This window comes from Mytilus edulis, chromosome 6, assembly GCF_963676685.1.
Source record: "Mytilus edulis chromosome 6, xbMytEdul2.2, whole genome shotgun sequence".
In the NCBI taxonomy this organism is placed as follows: Eukaryota; Metazoa; Mollusca; class Bivalvia; order Mytilida; family Mytilidae; genus Mytilus; species Mytilus edulis.
In genome coordinates this window covers 75,960,332-75,977,739 of record NC_092349.1, presented here as the reverse complement: position 1 = coordinate 75,977,739, position 17,408 = coordinate 75,960,332, and the positions used below count along the sequence as shown (strand labels likewise).

General features: G+C 32.8%; 1 protein-coding gene across 1 annotated transcript in view; it reads right to left on the bottom strand.

Annotated features, from left to right (window-relative positions):
- LOC139526624 (uncharacterized) overlaps positions 1–17,408 on the bottom strand; it is a 119,920-nt gene that overhangs the window by 52,231 nt on the left and 50,281 nt on the right. Inside the window, exons 35-38 of the mRNA XM_071321783.1 lie at positions 14,366–14,566; positions 8,816–9,067; positions 6,157–6,360; positions 5,869–5,978 (exon numbers count right to left, since the gene is read on the bottom strand). Of these exons, the coding sequence (XP_071177884.1) occupies positions 5,869–5,978; positions 6,157–6,360; positions 8,816–9,067; positions 14,366–14,566 (767 nt within the window). The remainder of the gene's footprint in view (positions 1–5,868; positions 5,979–6,156; positions 6,361–8,815; positions 9,068–14,365; positions 14,567–17,408) is intronic.

The following is a 17,408-nucleotide window of genomic DNA, read 5'->3' as shown; positions in this document are numbered from 1 at the left end:
CCAAATATCATTGCTCAGCTATAAAGCTGATATGTGCAATCGTCATGCAATTTAGCAAGCATCTTACTAAACAAATCCTTGAATTTAGGAAAGACATGAAGGTGTATTTCAGGAGCTTGAAATCCTATCTATAACAAGATAAATAAATGACAAACTCGACTATCACAGTAGAGCTTTAATATTATCAACTTTCAAGAACGTTGCAAATAATTATCTCCAAGCTCGAACTAAAATTGCAAAAGCATCGACTTTACTTGTCCAAGATTATTCTGACACCCAACGGCTGACTACGACTTTACAAGATCAATTTCAAACACGGAGTAGACTCGTCCACTGGAAATACGAGGATATAATATCGGCTTCATCATTTGTCATGAATTATAAGATTTAATATCCAAATCCGTCAAACTTTTTTGGTGTCCTAATTTATGAGACCAGATAATTCTAAATTATTTTTTGTGAATATCTCTTCCTCTTTACTTGTACTTCACGTATGGACGGGTCCATTTCATTATTAAGGTGATCGATAAATCTTACAGAAAACAAACTTATTATTATGTGTTATAACACAGGGTTTTTTCTAATCTGAATAATTAGGTCGTAATATTTCACTCACTTAGTTTGCTACATTAACTCCTCTTGAGAACAATGGACTTAAGGGCATCCGATACAGTTTCTCGATAAAATGTCATTTTTATAATTTGTAATATGTTGTAGGCCTTGGCGAGTTATAAAATAAAACACAAAATAAAACATAGGTCACCGTGCTTCTTTTCGAGAAAATTGAGGCTGAAAATTGGGGATTTGTGCAATTTTGTAAAAAAATAGGCAACGTTATCAATTTTTTGGAGCAGATATTTTTCATCGTAAATTATTAAGATCGGGTTCAATCTGAAGCTGTGATAAGTGACAAAAAGGAAAAAAATAAATCACTACACGAATAACTATACAATTATTCAAGCCTTGCTTGACATTGCGGACCAGATGCTCAAAGTGGTATTTTTTTAAACCTAAAAAAAGGGAAAGAAACTGTTTCTGAAAATGTCATTTTTATCATTTTTCTGCATAAACTGCATTTTGTCATGCTTTCTCCAAATCTCAAATAAAAAATATAGGTCACCGTGCTTGATTCCATGATAAACGCGATTTATCCTAAAAATTGCGTCCCCCCTTTGTAACCTCAACGTTAGCGCTAAAGTGCACGACGTCGTTGGCAGACAATTTCGACGTTATCTCTGCAAATTACCGGCGACATTTTCAGATGTATAAATATTGCTTATAAAGTACTATCTATAAATTGGTAATATTGTTTCCGGAAATAAAATCATTTGAATAACAAATACCTCTCTCTGTTTGTGGTTTAAGTGAGAAACATCTAAAAAAGTTATTACAGACTGTTGATAATTAATTTTACGGCTTTTAAAATTAAAGACTCCGCAATTTAGAACTTGACATACAGGTACATTTACTGTACACACTCGTATATTATTTCATACCGTATGTTGACCTCTAGATTTTTTTTTGTTTTGTTTGGTGGGCTGCTGTTTCATTACAAATATTCCTTAAAATCCTTTTATTCACGTTTTAATCACTGAGAAATCTGGTTTTGTTGGTGGATACTAATTAAAAGTTAACGTCGTTTGGACAGTAAATCAAATTTAACGCGCATTGCAATTCGAATTAGAATTTACGTTAGGACGTAAAACATTTCGAATGCGAATTAAACTAATTCGAATTAGTTAATGCGAATCGAATTCGAATTACGTGTGAACTCATCATTATCCTGCAAATGGAACTTCTTTTTTTGTACATAAATTGCAGCACATAAATTAGGCCGTTACTTTTCTCGTTTGAATTGTTTTACATTGTCATTTCGTGACCTTTTATAGCTGACTATGCGATATGGGCTTTGCTCATTGTTGAAGACCGTACGGTGACCTATAGTTATTAATTTCTATGTCATGTTTGTCTCTTGTTGAGAGTTGTCTCATTGGCAATTATACCACATCTTCTGTTTTATGTGGTCAGAAAACAAAAGCAAAATCTTATAAAGGAGAATCTTCAATTTGCTAAAGAATGCTTTTGTCCAAACAATGAAACTATAACTTTAAATTTTTTGATTTGGCAAAAACGATTGGATTAGTTGCGATTAAAATCCTTCTCTCATTGCGTAATTTTATTGGTCAATAACTATATATTTTTTTCACCATATAGCGCGTACATAAAATATCGCACGTCCATTCCTCTGTCTGTCCTTCCGGTCCTTCTGGTTAATTACATTTTTCAAGTGTACAATTCTTGCTAACTTTCTATAAAACTGATATCGTATGGACACGTTCGAAAATCAGTGCATATCAACTATTCTTTAAAAGAGTTAGGCCATTCAGAAATAATGATTATATAGGAAATTGCATTGTATTTGCTGTCATTCCGTCATTTCTCTAATATATTTATAAAAAATATAAAGAACAAAATAAACAGCTGCGCTACGAGCGCATGATACGCCCGTCGTCTTATAAAAAAAACAAAACTCATGTTTTTAAAATAACACGGGGGTTGTACAGGAAGTCATGCTAAGTATATCTTGACTCATTCATTATTCTTGCTCAATAGGAAGTTTGTATATCACAACATGTTTTATATGATCCCCAAATTGAAGCTCAATAAAAATTCAAGAACTCAAAAATGAATTAAAGAATCATCACATAAAAATATACAGATATAAGAATAATTTAACTAAAAAGTATGTGAAGTTTTATGCAATAATTATTATTGCGAACCCTATGATAGTTTTCCATAGATTCACCTGCAAGTTACCTGTCGATTTAAAACTTTTGGCAGTTCTATTGTCCCATCTAACAAATACAACAGGTATTGTTCTCTGTGTAGTTTATTCACTGGGACCTTTAAATTTCTTCCAAGAGAAATCTATCACTCATTGATTAATTTACCTGAACAAAAAATTGAACTGTCAGTGATGAAAAAATACTTATACCAATACTAAGTAAGGACTCAGAAAACTGCATGTGGTGTTGTATTTATTCAATACCAATAACTCGTTTTTAATGTGTTCAATATTAATACTGATTCAAAAATTAAAAGTTGATTTCTGATCAAATATTCAATATTTTTGTGTGTTTGATAAATAAAAATTTGAATATTATTATTTCTAAATTAACTAGGTCTTCATAAACATAAGTCTATAAATGAACAACAACAAAAACATGCAAATTCATTGGAAAATACTAAAAAATGTGTCTGAAATAAACTTTTTATTATTAAACCAGATTTTATATTGAACAGATTGAAAATATATTAATGATATATTGAATAAATACAATATTGCATACAGTTTATGTGAGTTTATAGAAGTATTTCAATAAAAAAGAAGATAATTTTTTGGTCAGGTAAATTAATCAATGAGTGATATATTTCTCCTAGAAAAAATTTAAAGGTCCCATCAAATAAACTAAACAGAGAACAATACCTGTTGTATTTGTTAGATGGGACAATAGAACTTACAAAAGTTTAAATCGACAGGTAACTTGCAGGTGAATCTATGGAAAACTATCATAGGGTTCGCAATAATAGTTTCTGAGATACGATGCGACATGTGAAAACACCCTCTTTTTGTCATAAACTCAATAACTCTAAAATCAAATTTTGAATCATCCTCAAAAAGTATATACAGATCTTCAGATTAATATAACTAAGAAGTGTGTAAATTTTGAAGCTATAGTCATAAATCGTATTTGAGATACAGCACGAACTGTGAAAAAAACCTGTAACAGGCTATTATTTGAACTTGGAATTATTTTTAATTATGGAATTTGCATAATTTCTTGTGTTTAAAATTTTTAATAAATTCCATGTTAATGTGGTATTATAATCTTTTGAGCGGTTAATAAAACTTTCCATACAATGTATTTTGGTTAGATAGTGTTGTGCGCGGCACAGTACATTCTATTGAAAATACAGTATTTTCTTTGTAATAGAAAGTGTTGTGCGCAGCACAGAGCATTTCAGTACAGAATAAACATGGAATTTATAAAAAAAATCAATAACAAGAAATCAAGCAAATTCCATAATTAAAAATAATTCCAAGTTCAAATAATAGCCTGTTCTGTTTTAGTTACAAGGTCCTGTAACTCAAAAAGTTCACCAAAAATTAAACAGATCGTTTGACCATCTTCACTGAAAAAAGAACCATGTTTAGTTTAATGTAATTTGGATAATATGCTGTACCATGTTTACGACGGACAGACGGACGCGGGCATTTGTATACCATAAAACGTCCCCTCAAAATTTTTACGGATGTATAAACATATTGTTGGCTATTGCCTTTTGTTAAATAAAATACGTGCAACGTGGAAGAAATAAGAACTTTGTTCTTTTATAAAAGTTGTTTCATTGTTTATATTAGCAGTGTGTACCTACATTTTCGGTATTAGTTTTGAAATATCATTGGTTTCCTGTGCTGTAATAAAATATCTCACTATACGATATTTTGTTGAACATCTTAAAGAAACAGTAATTTGTTTTATTTCTTATGATGTTATTAGACTGTTATCCTGTTAGAATCAAATGCACTTATATTAATGGCGTAGAAGTTAGCATGCGGGAGAAACAGAAATTGGAGCATCGAAATTCCACATTACGTTTCTTATTACGGAAATTTACACGCATTACGTCCCGCAAAAATTGACGTTTTGCGGGAATTCAAACACTTAACGTCGCGCCAAGAGTTATCTCCCTTGAAACTGTATCGGATGCCCTTAAGTGGACACTGTTATTATTCCGGTTAGCCTCTTTCCACAAAATTATTTGCGCAAACAAAATAACAAGGTTGATCAGTTCAGTTTGTCTTTTTTTAGATTGTACAGGTAATCATTCGCTTTATATTGACATTCAACATCGTTATGCATTACTGTAACATGCGTAGTGATTTATTAACGATAAATTTATGAATGAATAATGATTTTATGAATGAACAAGAGCAGAGAATTGTATTGTATGTCTCTGACAAGAGTAACTTGACCTCTACCAGTGAGAAACACAAACTGAACAACATCAAACCGTGTAAGAGATAATTCAGTCAATTTTTGATATTGAAACCTACATCTGAAATTATTCAATATTTTGTTGTAATATCTCACGCAGGTATAAAAATGCACTTTTTTGGCGCAGACTTTTATCTTCTATGATAGAAAAACGTTTGTCCTCTCAAAAACAAATATACATATACAAGAGCATATGTTGAAACTTTTCAAATCCACTAATGCTTTTCAACAGTATCAAGCTAAGTGTTGCATTAGAAAACATAAATCAGTGTTTAATAATTACACGAGGAATCTGCTTAATGTCCTTAATTAGCTTACTATAGGCGGAGTTTTTGATCTGGGTCACAAAGATGGCCATAAGCCACAGCATTAAAGCAATTGCTTTAAAAAATGAATAAATGTGAGTTTAAATTATTGCGATTATAACCCTGTCGCATTTTTCAAAATAATAAAGACAACGCAATAATTTCTGAATTTGAATTAACAGTACCACACTAGCAGGTTGAAAAAAATCTTAGTAATTCTGCTGAAACCAGTAAATAGAGCCAGTCTTAAACTTGCAGTTAACTGAGATTTTGTGTCCCATGTTGAATTCAAAGCTTGACCTCAAAGTGACTTTGACAAAAAGATCAGCAATGAAAGTGCTGTTCCTTTTCCATTAGGCTTTTTGTGTTTTATGCTGTTCATGTACTGATTTCGTGTTTTGGATATTCACCACATTCTCTTCTATTAATAGCACCAAAAACAACACTGGTGTGGAAAGGAAGTGATATAAAAAGAAGTAAAATTAGTAGTTTTATACATGTACCTCCTGTCCTCCGTATCTCTATCTGTATCTTTCTTATAACGTCTGATTTCCCTCAGAGCCACAGTTCCAGGTGTATACCTATGAGGTTTTTTAACCCCTACTAGTGGTTCCTACAAGAAAGTATGTAAACAAAAAGTCATGTACATAGCATTTCTCTGTCATGACAAATAATAATATAATTTACAATCCGTTGAACATTAAAAAATTATGGTTTAATTTCTCACAAAATCCGCAAAATGTGATTACCCTGAATATAAATGACTCCCCAGTACTATTATTTTTACTAACATCATTCTTGTCTTCTTCATCACTATCAGTTTCTGCTACTTCCATATCACAAAGTTCTTCTATTTCCTCTTCCTTTTCCTCATCAGCCTCCTCCTCCTCCTCCTCCTCCTCCTCCTCATCATCATCATCACCCCACTCCTTATCATCATCATCATAATCACTACTTTCTTCCTTACTGGAACCTTCTGAATCTGGATTCAAGTTCTATAAAGATATGAAGATGTGGTATGATAGCCAATAAGACAACACCCCAACAGAGAACAAATGAAGTGAAAGTTATCATCTATAGGCCACCACCTTACAGCCTTCCACAATAAGCAAGATCCATACCACATATGCACATAGCAAACAAAAAATGCCCCAAAACAACAAATATAAAACACCCAATGATAAAACACCCCACCAGAGACCAAAGGATGTAAAAGTCCACAACTATATAGGAGGGTACCACAATTTCTAGGGAACTCCCAAGAACTGAATATTGACCCAATAACCAACAACTGTTACCCTCAAAACTTTATTTTATATGGAGTTATACTATTTTAACAGAAATTAAAGAAATAGTTTTTAGATATAAGTCATCTTTTACTCAATATAAAATAGTTTGCTGAGGGCAGCCTGATCCAACGGCAAAGGTCCAACCCTGAACAGTTGGGGTAAATTTGAACTAAATATTCAAGGTTGATAATGTCTGAATTTAGATTGTAATCAATTTTAATAATATAGGTTTCTGACAAAAAATAAATGTGGTAAAAGATCATAAAAATTTAAAACGGGACATTTAATTTACCTAGTATTATTATCTGATATCCAAAATAAGATTTTGGACCCTTTGGACATCAATGTAGACCAATTAAAAAATGGGACCCAATATCCAAAATAGTAATACAAGGTTAGAACCCCCAAAAATTTAAAGACTTTAAACTAATCTCATCCAAATTGGTTAAAAGATTTATGTTAATGTTCAATTGAAAATTTCTTGCTATTGTGAATACTGTGCAAATGAAGATTTCTTGCTATTGCCCAATAATGTGCACATGAAAAGTTCTTGCTATTGCCCAATAATGTGCACATGAAAAGTTCTTTCTATTGCTCAATACTGTGCTATTGCTCAATACTGTGTGATTTGAGATTTCTTGCTATTGCTCAATACTGTGCTGTTGCACAATACTTAGTAAATGTGTTATATATTATTATTTACAAATCCTGTTTGGTGTGTATCTCCTGTCATATCCATATTTGTTGCTTTTATATATATTCAGAAATAATCGGTGTAAAAATGGGGGAACAAATTTAGGAAAAAAAAGTCCCAAAATTATGAAAAAAAAACCCCAAAACAATTTTTTTAACAACACCTTGGAGTAATTACCCCCAAACTCAATCCTAGCCGTCCCTTAGTGGTATGGCACCTTGTACATATAGTACAATTTCAGAAAGATCCATACACTTACACAAAAGTTATTGTCTGGAAACTAGAAAAATATTTGTTTTTGGCCCCTTTTTGACCCTGATTTCCTGAACCTTTAGGGCAACTGTCCCCGAACTCCATCGCAGCCTTCCCTTTGTAATATGAAACCTTGTGGTATAATTTCAGAGAGATCCATACACTTACACACAAGTAATTGTCCTGAAACTGCAGAAATGCTTATTTTTGGCTCCTTTTTGGCCTAAAATTCCTGAACTGTTGGTACTTTAAAGTGCAATATCAATCTCAACTTTCCTTTAGTTCTATTGAACCTTTATGCGGCCATATAAAAAGTATGATTTCACTTCAGGAAATAAATCTGTGTGTCTTATATATAAGTTCTTGCAGAACAATATGGCAGACATAATTATTCAAAGAGAAGATAACTATATCTTATAAACAAAAGTGGAAAAAAGTTCTGAAGGATTTAATAAGTTTCTTTAATAATGGAAATTTAAAAGTAAATATATCACTTGCATGGAAAACTTATATTTAACTTTTTATACTTTTACAAAACATTCACCATAGGATGTTGAATTTAAATAATCTAAACAATAGTCAGTTCTCTTGAAACTATATATTTTCCCTAACTACTGTTGAAGGAATGTAACATCCATGTCTCACTTAAAGTGATGAAAGTTGCTGGCAAAACAAAAATAGCAACTCTACAAGATACATTAATTAAATAAACAAGTGAAACTGCGAGATACTGCTCACTGTTGATACCCCCGCCGCAAGTGGATAATATTAATTGTGTAAAAATATGCAAGTGTTCAGTAAACAGGAAGTTGTCGAGTGATGAATCTGAAAACGCATCAAACTGTATAGCTGACTTATATTAACCCTTAAACCAAATTTCAGAATTCCTTGTATTGTAGTTCCTGAGAAAAATGTGACGAAAAATTTTCAACTTGGCTATCATGTGTAAAATCAAACAAGTGTTTGGTAAACAGGAAGTTGTTGAGTGATGAATCTGAAAACACATCACACAGTATAGCTGACTTATATCAAGCCTGAAACAAAATTGCAGAAATCCTGGTAGTGTAGTTCCTGAGAAAAATGTGACGAAAAATATTCATGGGACGGACGGATTGACTGACAGACTGAAGGACTGACGGACTGATGGACTGACGGAAGGACAGACAGAGGTAAAACAGTATACCCCCCTTTTTTTCAAAGCAGGGGTATAATTACCTCTGGCAAAGGTACACCTCCTGTTTCTGGAGCACCTTTTCTTGCAGCCTTGGTTGCTAACTGAATACGCCCTTTCCTCCTAGTTCTCTTAGTAGTTATGACATCTCCAGTTGAAGGGGCACTTTTCCTAGCAGCCTTAGTAGCTAATAACTTTCCAGAACCCTTGTCTCCAGATCTAGCAGGCATTATGGTTTTACTACTATCTGTGTCAGGTTCTAGTTGTTCTTCTAACCATTCATTTAATTCAGATTCCTGCAAATGTTATTAGATATATCATTTAGATGAGGTTGGATTGGGTTTACAGAATAGAGAATATGGGCAAATGGTGCAAAACATAGGACAAAAAATAAGAAAAGAGAAAAAAAGGCAAACTAAACTAGAGGCTCTCAAGAGCCTGTGTCGCTCACCTTGGTCTATGTGCATATTGAACAATTGACACAGATAAATTCATGACATAATTGTGTTATGGTGATGGTGATCTTTTTGTAGATCTTACTTTACTGAACATTCTTGTTGCTACAATTATCTCTATCTATAATGAACTTGGCCCAGTAATTACATTGGAAAATATTTTCTAAAAATTTACAAAAATTTATGAAAACTGTTAAAAATTAACTATAAAGGGCAATAACTCCTTAAGGGGTCAATTGACTAATTTGGTTGTAAAACTTATTTGTAGATCTTATTTTGCTGTACAATAACTCCTAAAGGGGTCAACTGACCATTTTGGTCATGTTGACTTTTTTGTATATCTTGTTTTGCTGAACATTATTGCTGTTTACAGTTTATCTCTATTTATAATAATATTCAAGATAATAACCAAAAACAGCAAAATTTTCTTAAAATTACCAATTCAGGGGCAGCAACCCAACAACGGGTTGTCTGATTCATCTGAAAAGTTGAAGGCAGATAGATCTTGACCTGATAAACAATTTAACCCCATGTAAGATTTGCTCTAAATGCTTTGGTTTTTGAGTTATAAGCCAAAAACTGCATTTGACCCCTATATTCTATTTTTAGCCATGGTGGCCATCTTGGTTGGTTGGCCAGGTCACTGGACACATTTTTTAAATTAGATACCCCAAAGATAATTGTGGCCAAGTTTGGATTTATTTGGCCCAGTAGTTTCAGAGGAGAAGATTTTTGTAAAAGATTACCCAAATTTATAAACTAGAGGCTCTCAAGAGCCTGTGTCGCTCACCTTGGTCTATGTGCATAACAACAATGGACACAGATAAATTCATGACAAAATGGTGTTTTGGTGATGGTGATGTGTTTGTAGATCTTTCTTTACTGAACATTCTTGTTGCTACAATTATCTCTATCTATAATGAACTTGGCCCAGTAATTACAGTGGAAAATATTTCCTAAAAATTTACAAAAGTTAACAAAAAATTATGAAAATTGTTCGCAATTGACTATAAAGGACAATAACTCCTTAAGGGGTCAATTGACCATTTGGTCATGTTGACTTATTTGTAGATCTTATTTTGCTGAACATTATTGCTGTTTACAGTTTATCTATATCTATAATAATATTCAAGATAATAACCAAAATCTGCAAAATTTCCTTAAAATTACTAATTCGGGGGCAGCAACCCAACAACAGGTTGTCCGATTTGTCTGAAACTTTCAGGGCAGATAGATTTTTACTTGATGAATAATTTTACCCCAGTCAGATTTGCTCTTAATGCTTTGGTTTCAGAGATATAAGCCAAAATCTACATTTCACCCCTATGTTCTATTTTTAGCCATGGTGGCCATCTTGGTTGGTTGGCCGGGTCACGCCACACATTTTTTAAACAAGATACCCCAAAGATGATTGTGGTCAAGTTTGGATTAATTTGGCCAAGCAGTTTCAGAGTAGACGTTTTTTGTATTAGATAACTAAGATTTACGAAAAATGGTTAAAAATTGACTATAAAGGGCAATAACTCCTAAAGGGGTCAACTGACCATTTCGGTCATGTTGACTTATTTGTGAATCTTACTTTGCTGAACATTATTGCTGTTTACAGTTTATCTCTATCTATAATAATATTCAAGATAATAACCAAAAACAGCAAAATTTTCTTAAAATTACCAATTCGGGGGCAGCAACCCAACAACGGGTTGTCTGATTCATCTGAAAATTTGAGGGCAGATAGATCTTGACCTGATAAACAATTTAACCCCATATGTCAGATTTGCTCTAAATGCTTTGGTTTTTGAGTTTTAAGCCAAAAACTGCATTTGACCCCTATATTCTATTTTGAGCCATGTCGGCCATCTTGGTTGGTTGGCCGGGTCACCAGACACATTTTTTAAATTAGATACCCCAAAAATAATTGTGGCCAAGTTTGGATTAATTTGGCCCAGTAGTTTCAGAGGAGAAGATTTTTGTAAAAGATTACTCAAATTTATGAACTAGAGGCTCTCAAGAGCCTGTGTCGCTCACCTTGGTCTATGTGCATATCAACAATGGACACAGATAAATTCATGACAAAATGGTGTTTTGGTGATGGTGATGTGTTTGTAGATCTTTCTTTACTGAACATTCTTGTTGCTACAATTATCTCTATCTATAATGAACTTGGCCCAGTAATTACAGTGGAAAATATTTCCTAAAAATTTACAACAAAAATTAACAAAAAATTACGAAAATTGTTAGCAATTGACTATAAAGGACAATAACTCCTTAAGGGGTCAATTGACAATTTGGTCATGTTGACTTATTTGTAGATCTTATTTTGCTGAACATTATTGCTGTTTACAGTTTATCTCTATCTATAATAATATTCAAGATAATAACCAAAATCTGCAAAATTTCCTTAAAATTACTAATTCGGGGGCAGCAACCCAACAACAGGTTGTCCGATTTGTCTGAAACTTTCAGGGCAGATAGATTTTTACTAGATGAATAATTTTACCCCAGTCAGATTTGCTCTTAATGCTTTGGTTTCAGAGATATAAGCCAAAATCTACATTTCACCCCTATGTTCTATTTTTAGCCATGGTGGCCATCTTGGTTGGTTGGCCGGGTCACGCCACACATTTTTTAAACAAGATACCCAAAAGATGATTGTGGTCAAGTTTGGATTAATTTGGCCAAGCAGTTTCAGAGTAGACGTTTTTTGTATTAGATAACTAAGATTTACGAAAAATGGTTAAAAATTGACTATAAAGGGCAATAACTCCTAAAGGGGTCAACTGACCATTTCGGTCATGTTGACTTATTTGTGAATCTTACTTTGCTGAACATTATTGCTGTTTACAGTTTATCTCTATCTATAATAATATTCAAGATAATAACCAAAAACAGCAAAATTTTCTTAAAATTACCAATTCGGGGGCAGCAACCCAACAACGGGTTGTCTGATTCATCTGAAAATTTGAGGGCAGATAGATCTTGACCTGATAAACAATTTAACCCCATATGTCAGATTTGCTCTAAATGCTTTGGTTTTTGAGTTTTAAGCCAAAAACTGCATTTGACCCCTATATTCTATTTTGAGCCATGTCGGCCATCTTGGTTGGTTGGCCGGGTCACCAGACACATTTTTTAAATTAGATACCCCAAAAATAATTGTGGCCAAGTTTGGATTAATTTGGCCCAGTAGTTTCAGAGGAGAAGATTTTTGTAAAAGATTACTCAAATTTATGAACTAGAGGCTCTCAAGAGCCTGTGTCGCTCACCTTGGTCTATGTGCATATCAACAATGGACACAGATAAATTCATGACAAAATGGTGTTTTGGTGATGGTGATGTGTTTGTAGATCTTTCTTTACTGAACATTCTTGTTGCTACAATTATCTCTATCTATAATGAACTTGGCCCAGTAATTACAGTGGAAAATATTTCCTAAAAATTTACAACAAAAATTAACAAAAAATTACGAAAATTGTTAGCAATTGACTATAAAGGACAATAACTCCTTAAGGGGTCAATTGACAATTTGGTCATGTTGACTTATTTGTAGATCTTATTTTGCTGAACATTATTGCTGTTTACAGTTTATCTCTATCTATAATAATATTCAAGATAACAACCAAAATCTGCAAAATTTCCTTAAAATTACTAATTCGGGGGCAGCAACCCAACAACAGGTTGTCCGATTTGTCTGAAAATTTCAGGGCAGATAGATTTACACTTGATGAATAATTTTATACCATGTCAGATTTGCTCTTAATGCTTTGGATTCAGAGATATAAGCCAAAATCTACATTTCACCCCTATGTTCTATTTTTAGTCATGGTGGCCATCTTGGTTGGTTGGCAGGGTCACGCCACACATTTTTTAAACAAGATACCCAAAAGATGATTGTGGCCAAGTTTGGTTAAATTTGGCCCAGTAGTTTCAGAGGAGAAGATTTTTCTAAAAGATTACTAAGATTTACGAACTAGAGGCTCTAAAGAGCCTGTGTCGCTCACCTTGGTTTATGTGAATATTAAACAAAGGACGCAGATGGATTCATGATAAAATTGTGTTTTGGTGATGGTGATGTGTTTGTACATCTTACTTTACTGAACATTCTTGCTGCTTTCAATTGTCTGTATCTATAATGGACTTGGCCCAGTTAAGTTTCAGTGGAAAATGCCAAAAACTGCATTTTACCCCTATGTTCTATTTTTAGCCATGGCGGCCATCTTGGTTGGTTGGCAGGGTCACATCACACATTTTTTAAACTAGATACCCCAATGATGATTGTGGCCAAGTTTGGTTAAATTTGGCCCAGTAGTTTCAGAGGAGAAGATTTTTCTAAAAGATTACTAAGATTTACGAACTAGAGGCTCTAAAGAGCCTGTGTCGCTCACCTTGGTTTATGTGAATATTAAACAAAGGACGCAGATGGATTCATGATAAAATTGTGTTTTGGTGATGGTGATGTGTTTGTACATCTTACTTTACTGAACATTCTTGCTGCTTACAATTGTCTGTATCTATAATGGACTTGGCCCAGTTAAGTTTCAGTGGAAAATGTTAGTAAAAATTTACAAATTTTATGAAAATTGTTAAAAATTGACTATAAAGGACAATAACTCCTTAAGGGGGTCAATTGACCATTTTGGTCATGTTGACTTATTTTTAGGTCTTACTTTGTTGTACATTATTGCTGTTTACAGTTTATCTCTATCTTTAATAATATTCAAGATAATAACAAAAAACAGCAAAATTTCCTTAAAATTACCAATTCAGAGGCAGCAATTGTACGATTCATCTGAAAATTTCAGGGCAGATAGATCTTGACCTGATAAACAATTTTACCTCATGTCAGATTTGCTCTTAAATTTGTCCATTTTTTAAAACTTTTTCTATAATTTGTCCCAAAGCTAGTACAACACACTGTAAATATGTTATTGAGAAATTACCAGTGGGATTTTTAAAACTTTAATTTATCATCTAAAAGAAATGCACGCTCTACAAAATAACTGTGTTCTCAGGCCAGAACATTTCAGAATCCAAACAAGATACTCTAGATCTGTCTATGCAATCTCCAAATATTCATTATGATTACAAAGAATAATTTATGTCTATTATCTGTAGTGAATGGTTAAGAAAGCCATTGTATACCTGATCAAGAACAGCTGACTTAGGTTTTGTAAGTGCTGGAGCTGATCCTCCTGTGGACTTCCCAGCTGTATTATAAGAGAATCCTGGACTTTTGTATACCAGATCAAGAACAGCTGATTTAGGTTTTGTAATTGCTGGAGCTGATCCTCCTGTGGACTTCCCTGCTGTATTATAAGAGAATCCTGGACTTTTGTATGTGTCCTACAAAGAGAAAGATAATGACAATCAGAAATCAGCCCTGAATTTGAGGTAATGTAAATTCTGAAATTATTGGGAGATTTTTATTATTGCAAAAAATGTGACAGAGTTGTAAATGCAATAATTTAAACTCGCATTTTCAAATATTTTATATGAATTAAACACAAAATCGTTAAAATTAAAATTGCATTTTTAAGAAGTCTTAAATGAAAAATCGCAATAAATGCATGCAATAATTTCTGAATTTACAGTAAGTAAGTAAAATAAAATAAAACAATAAAGACAACAACACCCATCAATAACCGCATGGTAAGAGTTTATTCTGGTCGACATGTTTAGCCAACAAGTAAGTAAGTAAGTAAACCAGCAGCAGTTGTCCTTTTCTAGATTTAGACATTTCAATTTCAAACGGGAAACTTCACACTAAAATTTACGACAAAAGAGACGATTTTTCATTTCCTATTGTTAATTTTCCTTTTTTAGACGGCGATGTGCCTTTGGCTCCATCATACGGTGTTTATATATCGCAACTCGTTCGGTTTGCCCGTGTGTGTTCTGATGTCATAGATTTTAACGAACGTAATCAATGCATCACTGGTAAATTGTTGTGTCAGGGATTTCGATACCATAAATTACTTAAAACTTTTACTAAATTCTTTCATAGATACAAAGATTTGATTAGTAAATTTGGCTATACCTGTAGAAAGCTTATTAAAAATGGTATTTCACATCCTAAATTTTATGGTAATATTGTACTTAAAGCGAGGAAATCACTATGTGATCCTTGTAAACTCATCAAACCTTTAAACAAACTTATAAGTAAGGGTTATCGTACCAATATTGTAATAAGATCTCTGAATATAGTTCACATTGGCACTAATATTGATATTGTCATTAGCAAATTAAAACATAACTAAATTTCATTATCTTTTGAGGCGAGATGTATAGAGACACAGACACGTTAACTTTTATTTCTATAGAAGTCGCTCTTCACTATACTACTACCTGTCGATACATTTATTTTTGGCATTGCACAAGTCATGTCTTCTTTGACTATTAATGACGTTAAAATACTTAATCCCTGTGATGTGTTTTAGTCGATTTTAGTCTCTGATGCATGATTTTTTATTATTTATTGGTTTTGGCTTTTAACTAGCTGTCAGTAACTGCGAGTACTCTCAAATCGTATTTTCTTGTTAATTCGACCTGTTGATACTGTTTATAATGCTTTTCTGTTATTTTTTATTTATATGGATCTTGTCTACACCAGCTTTTATTATTTGTAATATCTTCAATTTTTCACTTATTCTTACAACATTTGTATAAACTTCAAGATTATAAAAAAATGTTTTTTTTCTAAAGTGAACATTGATTGGTTAAATATTTCTCAGTCATGTCCTGTGTTTGAATTTGTTTGTTAGCTTTTTGGTCATGAATGTTTGTCTCTAATATTTAATTAACTGTGCATTTGTATTCAGATATCGCAGATCAAATTTATTCGTTCATTGTTTAATCATACGTTTTTTGATTGAGTTAAGTCTGCCAATTGATATTTTATCGTATGTTTTTCTTTGTTGTGATGTTATGCTATTGTTTCAGAAAAATGGAGAAGGTTTGGATCCATTAAAACGTTTAATCCCGCTGCAAATGTTTGCACCTGTCCTAAGTCAGGAATCTGATGTACAGTAGTTGTCGTTTGTTTATGTAATATATACGTGTTTCTCGTTTCTCGTTTTGTTTATATAGATTAGACCGTTGGTTTTCCCGTTTGAATGGTTTTACACTAGTAATTTTTGGGGCCCTTTATAGCTTGTTGTTCGGTGTGAGCCAAGGCTCCGTGTTGAAGGCCGTACTTTAACCTATAATGGTTTACTTTTTAAATTGTTATTTGTATGGAGAGTTGTCTCATTGGCACTCACACCACATCTTCCTATATCTAAGTAAGTTTTATTTAAAATACAAATTAACACAGTAAACATGAATTCTGTAGATCTCTTAGCCAAGGTGATTCCTCTTCTCATTTAGAATGCAAAAAAGACAATTAAAGAATATCAGTACCTTACCCTTGACATTGAAGTTTTATTTGACAAAAAGATCGATCTGAGTTCTTGTTAGTAGCATGGCTATTTGGGACCATCAAAACTGTAATGTAAATTTACAATTTTTTATCTTTTAAGGTAATTTCTTTGAAAAATCATGAATCTCTAAATGAGTAGGTCCGGTAAGGGCCGATTTTGGTCTCAAATGTCACTTTTCAGATGGTTTTTGTCAAAAATAAAAGTGACTGCATCCATGTCCATCCTCAACCTTTAAATATGTTATGTATTATCATCAAATACAACTTACATTTCAATATTAAGAAAGAACACAAATGCAGCCACTTTCATTTAAGACAGAAACCATCTAAAATTTAACAAAATGCTAAAATTGTGAAGATTGCGCATTGTATTTTTGATTCAGCCATACTGGATCTATGGGATCACTCCAACAAAGTAGGTCTAGTAAGACCCATTTTTGGCCCCAAAATATAGCAGTTTTACAAAACTATTAAAATGTAAACTTTTAGTTATTTATTGGAAGGTAGAATGCTTCTGCTACATAAATATGGGCTGTTTTTTACAATACAATGCACAATCTTCACAATTTTAGCTATCTATAAAACCTGAACTTCCCACTTGTATGACTTTTTTAACAGAGTTATCTCCCTGTTGTGTTATGTTCCACCTTAATCTTACACTAGATTGTAGGGCGATACAGCCAGCTACTTGTATGATTTTTTTACATAACTTCAACCAAATACTTGATTTTACTTGTAAATTTCTGCTTCAGCATTCAAGTATATATA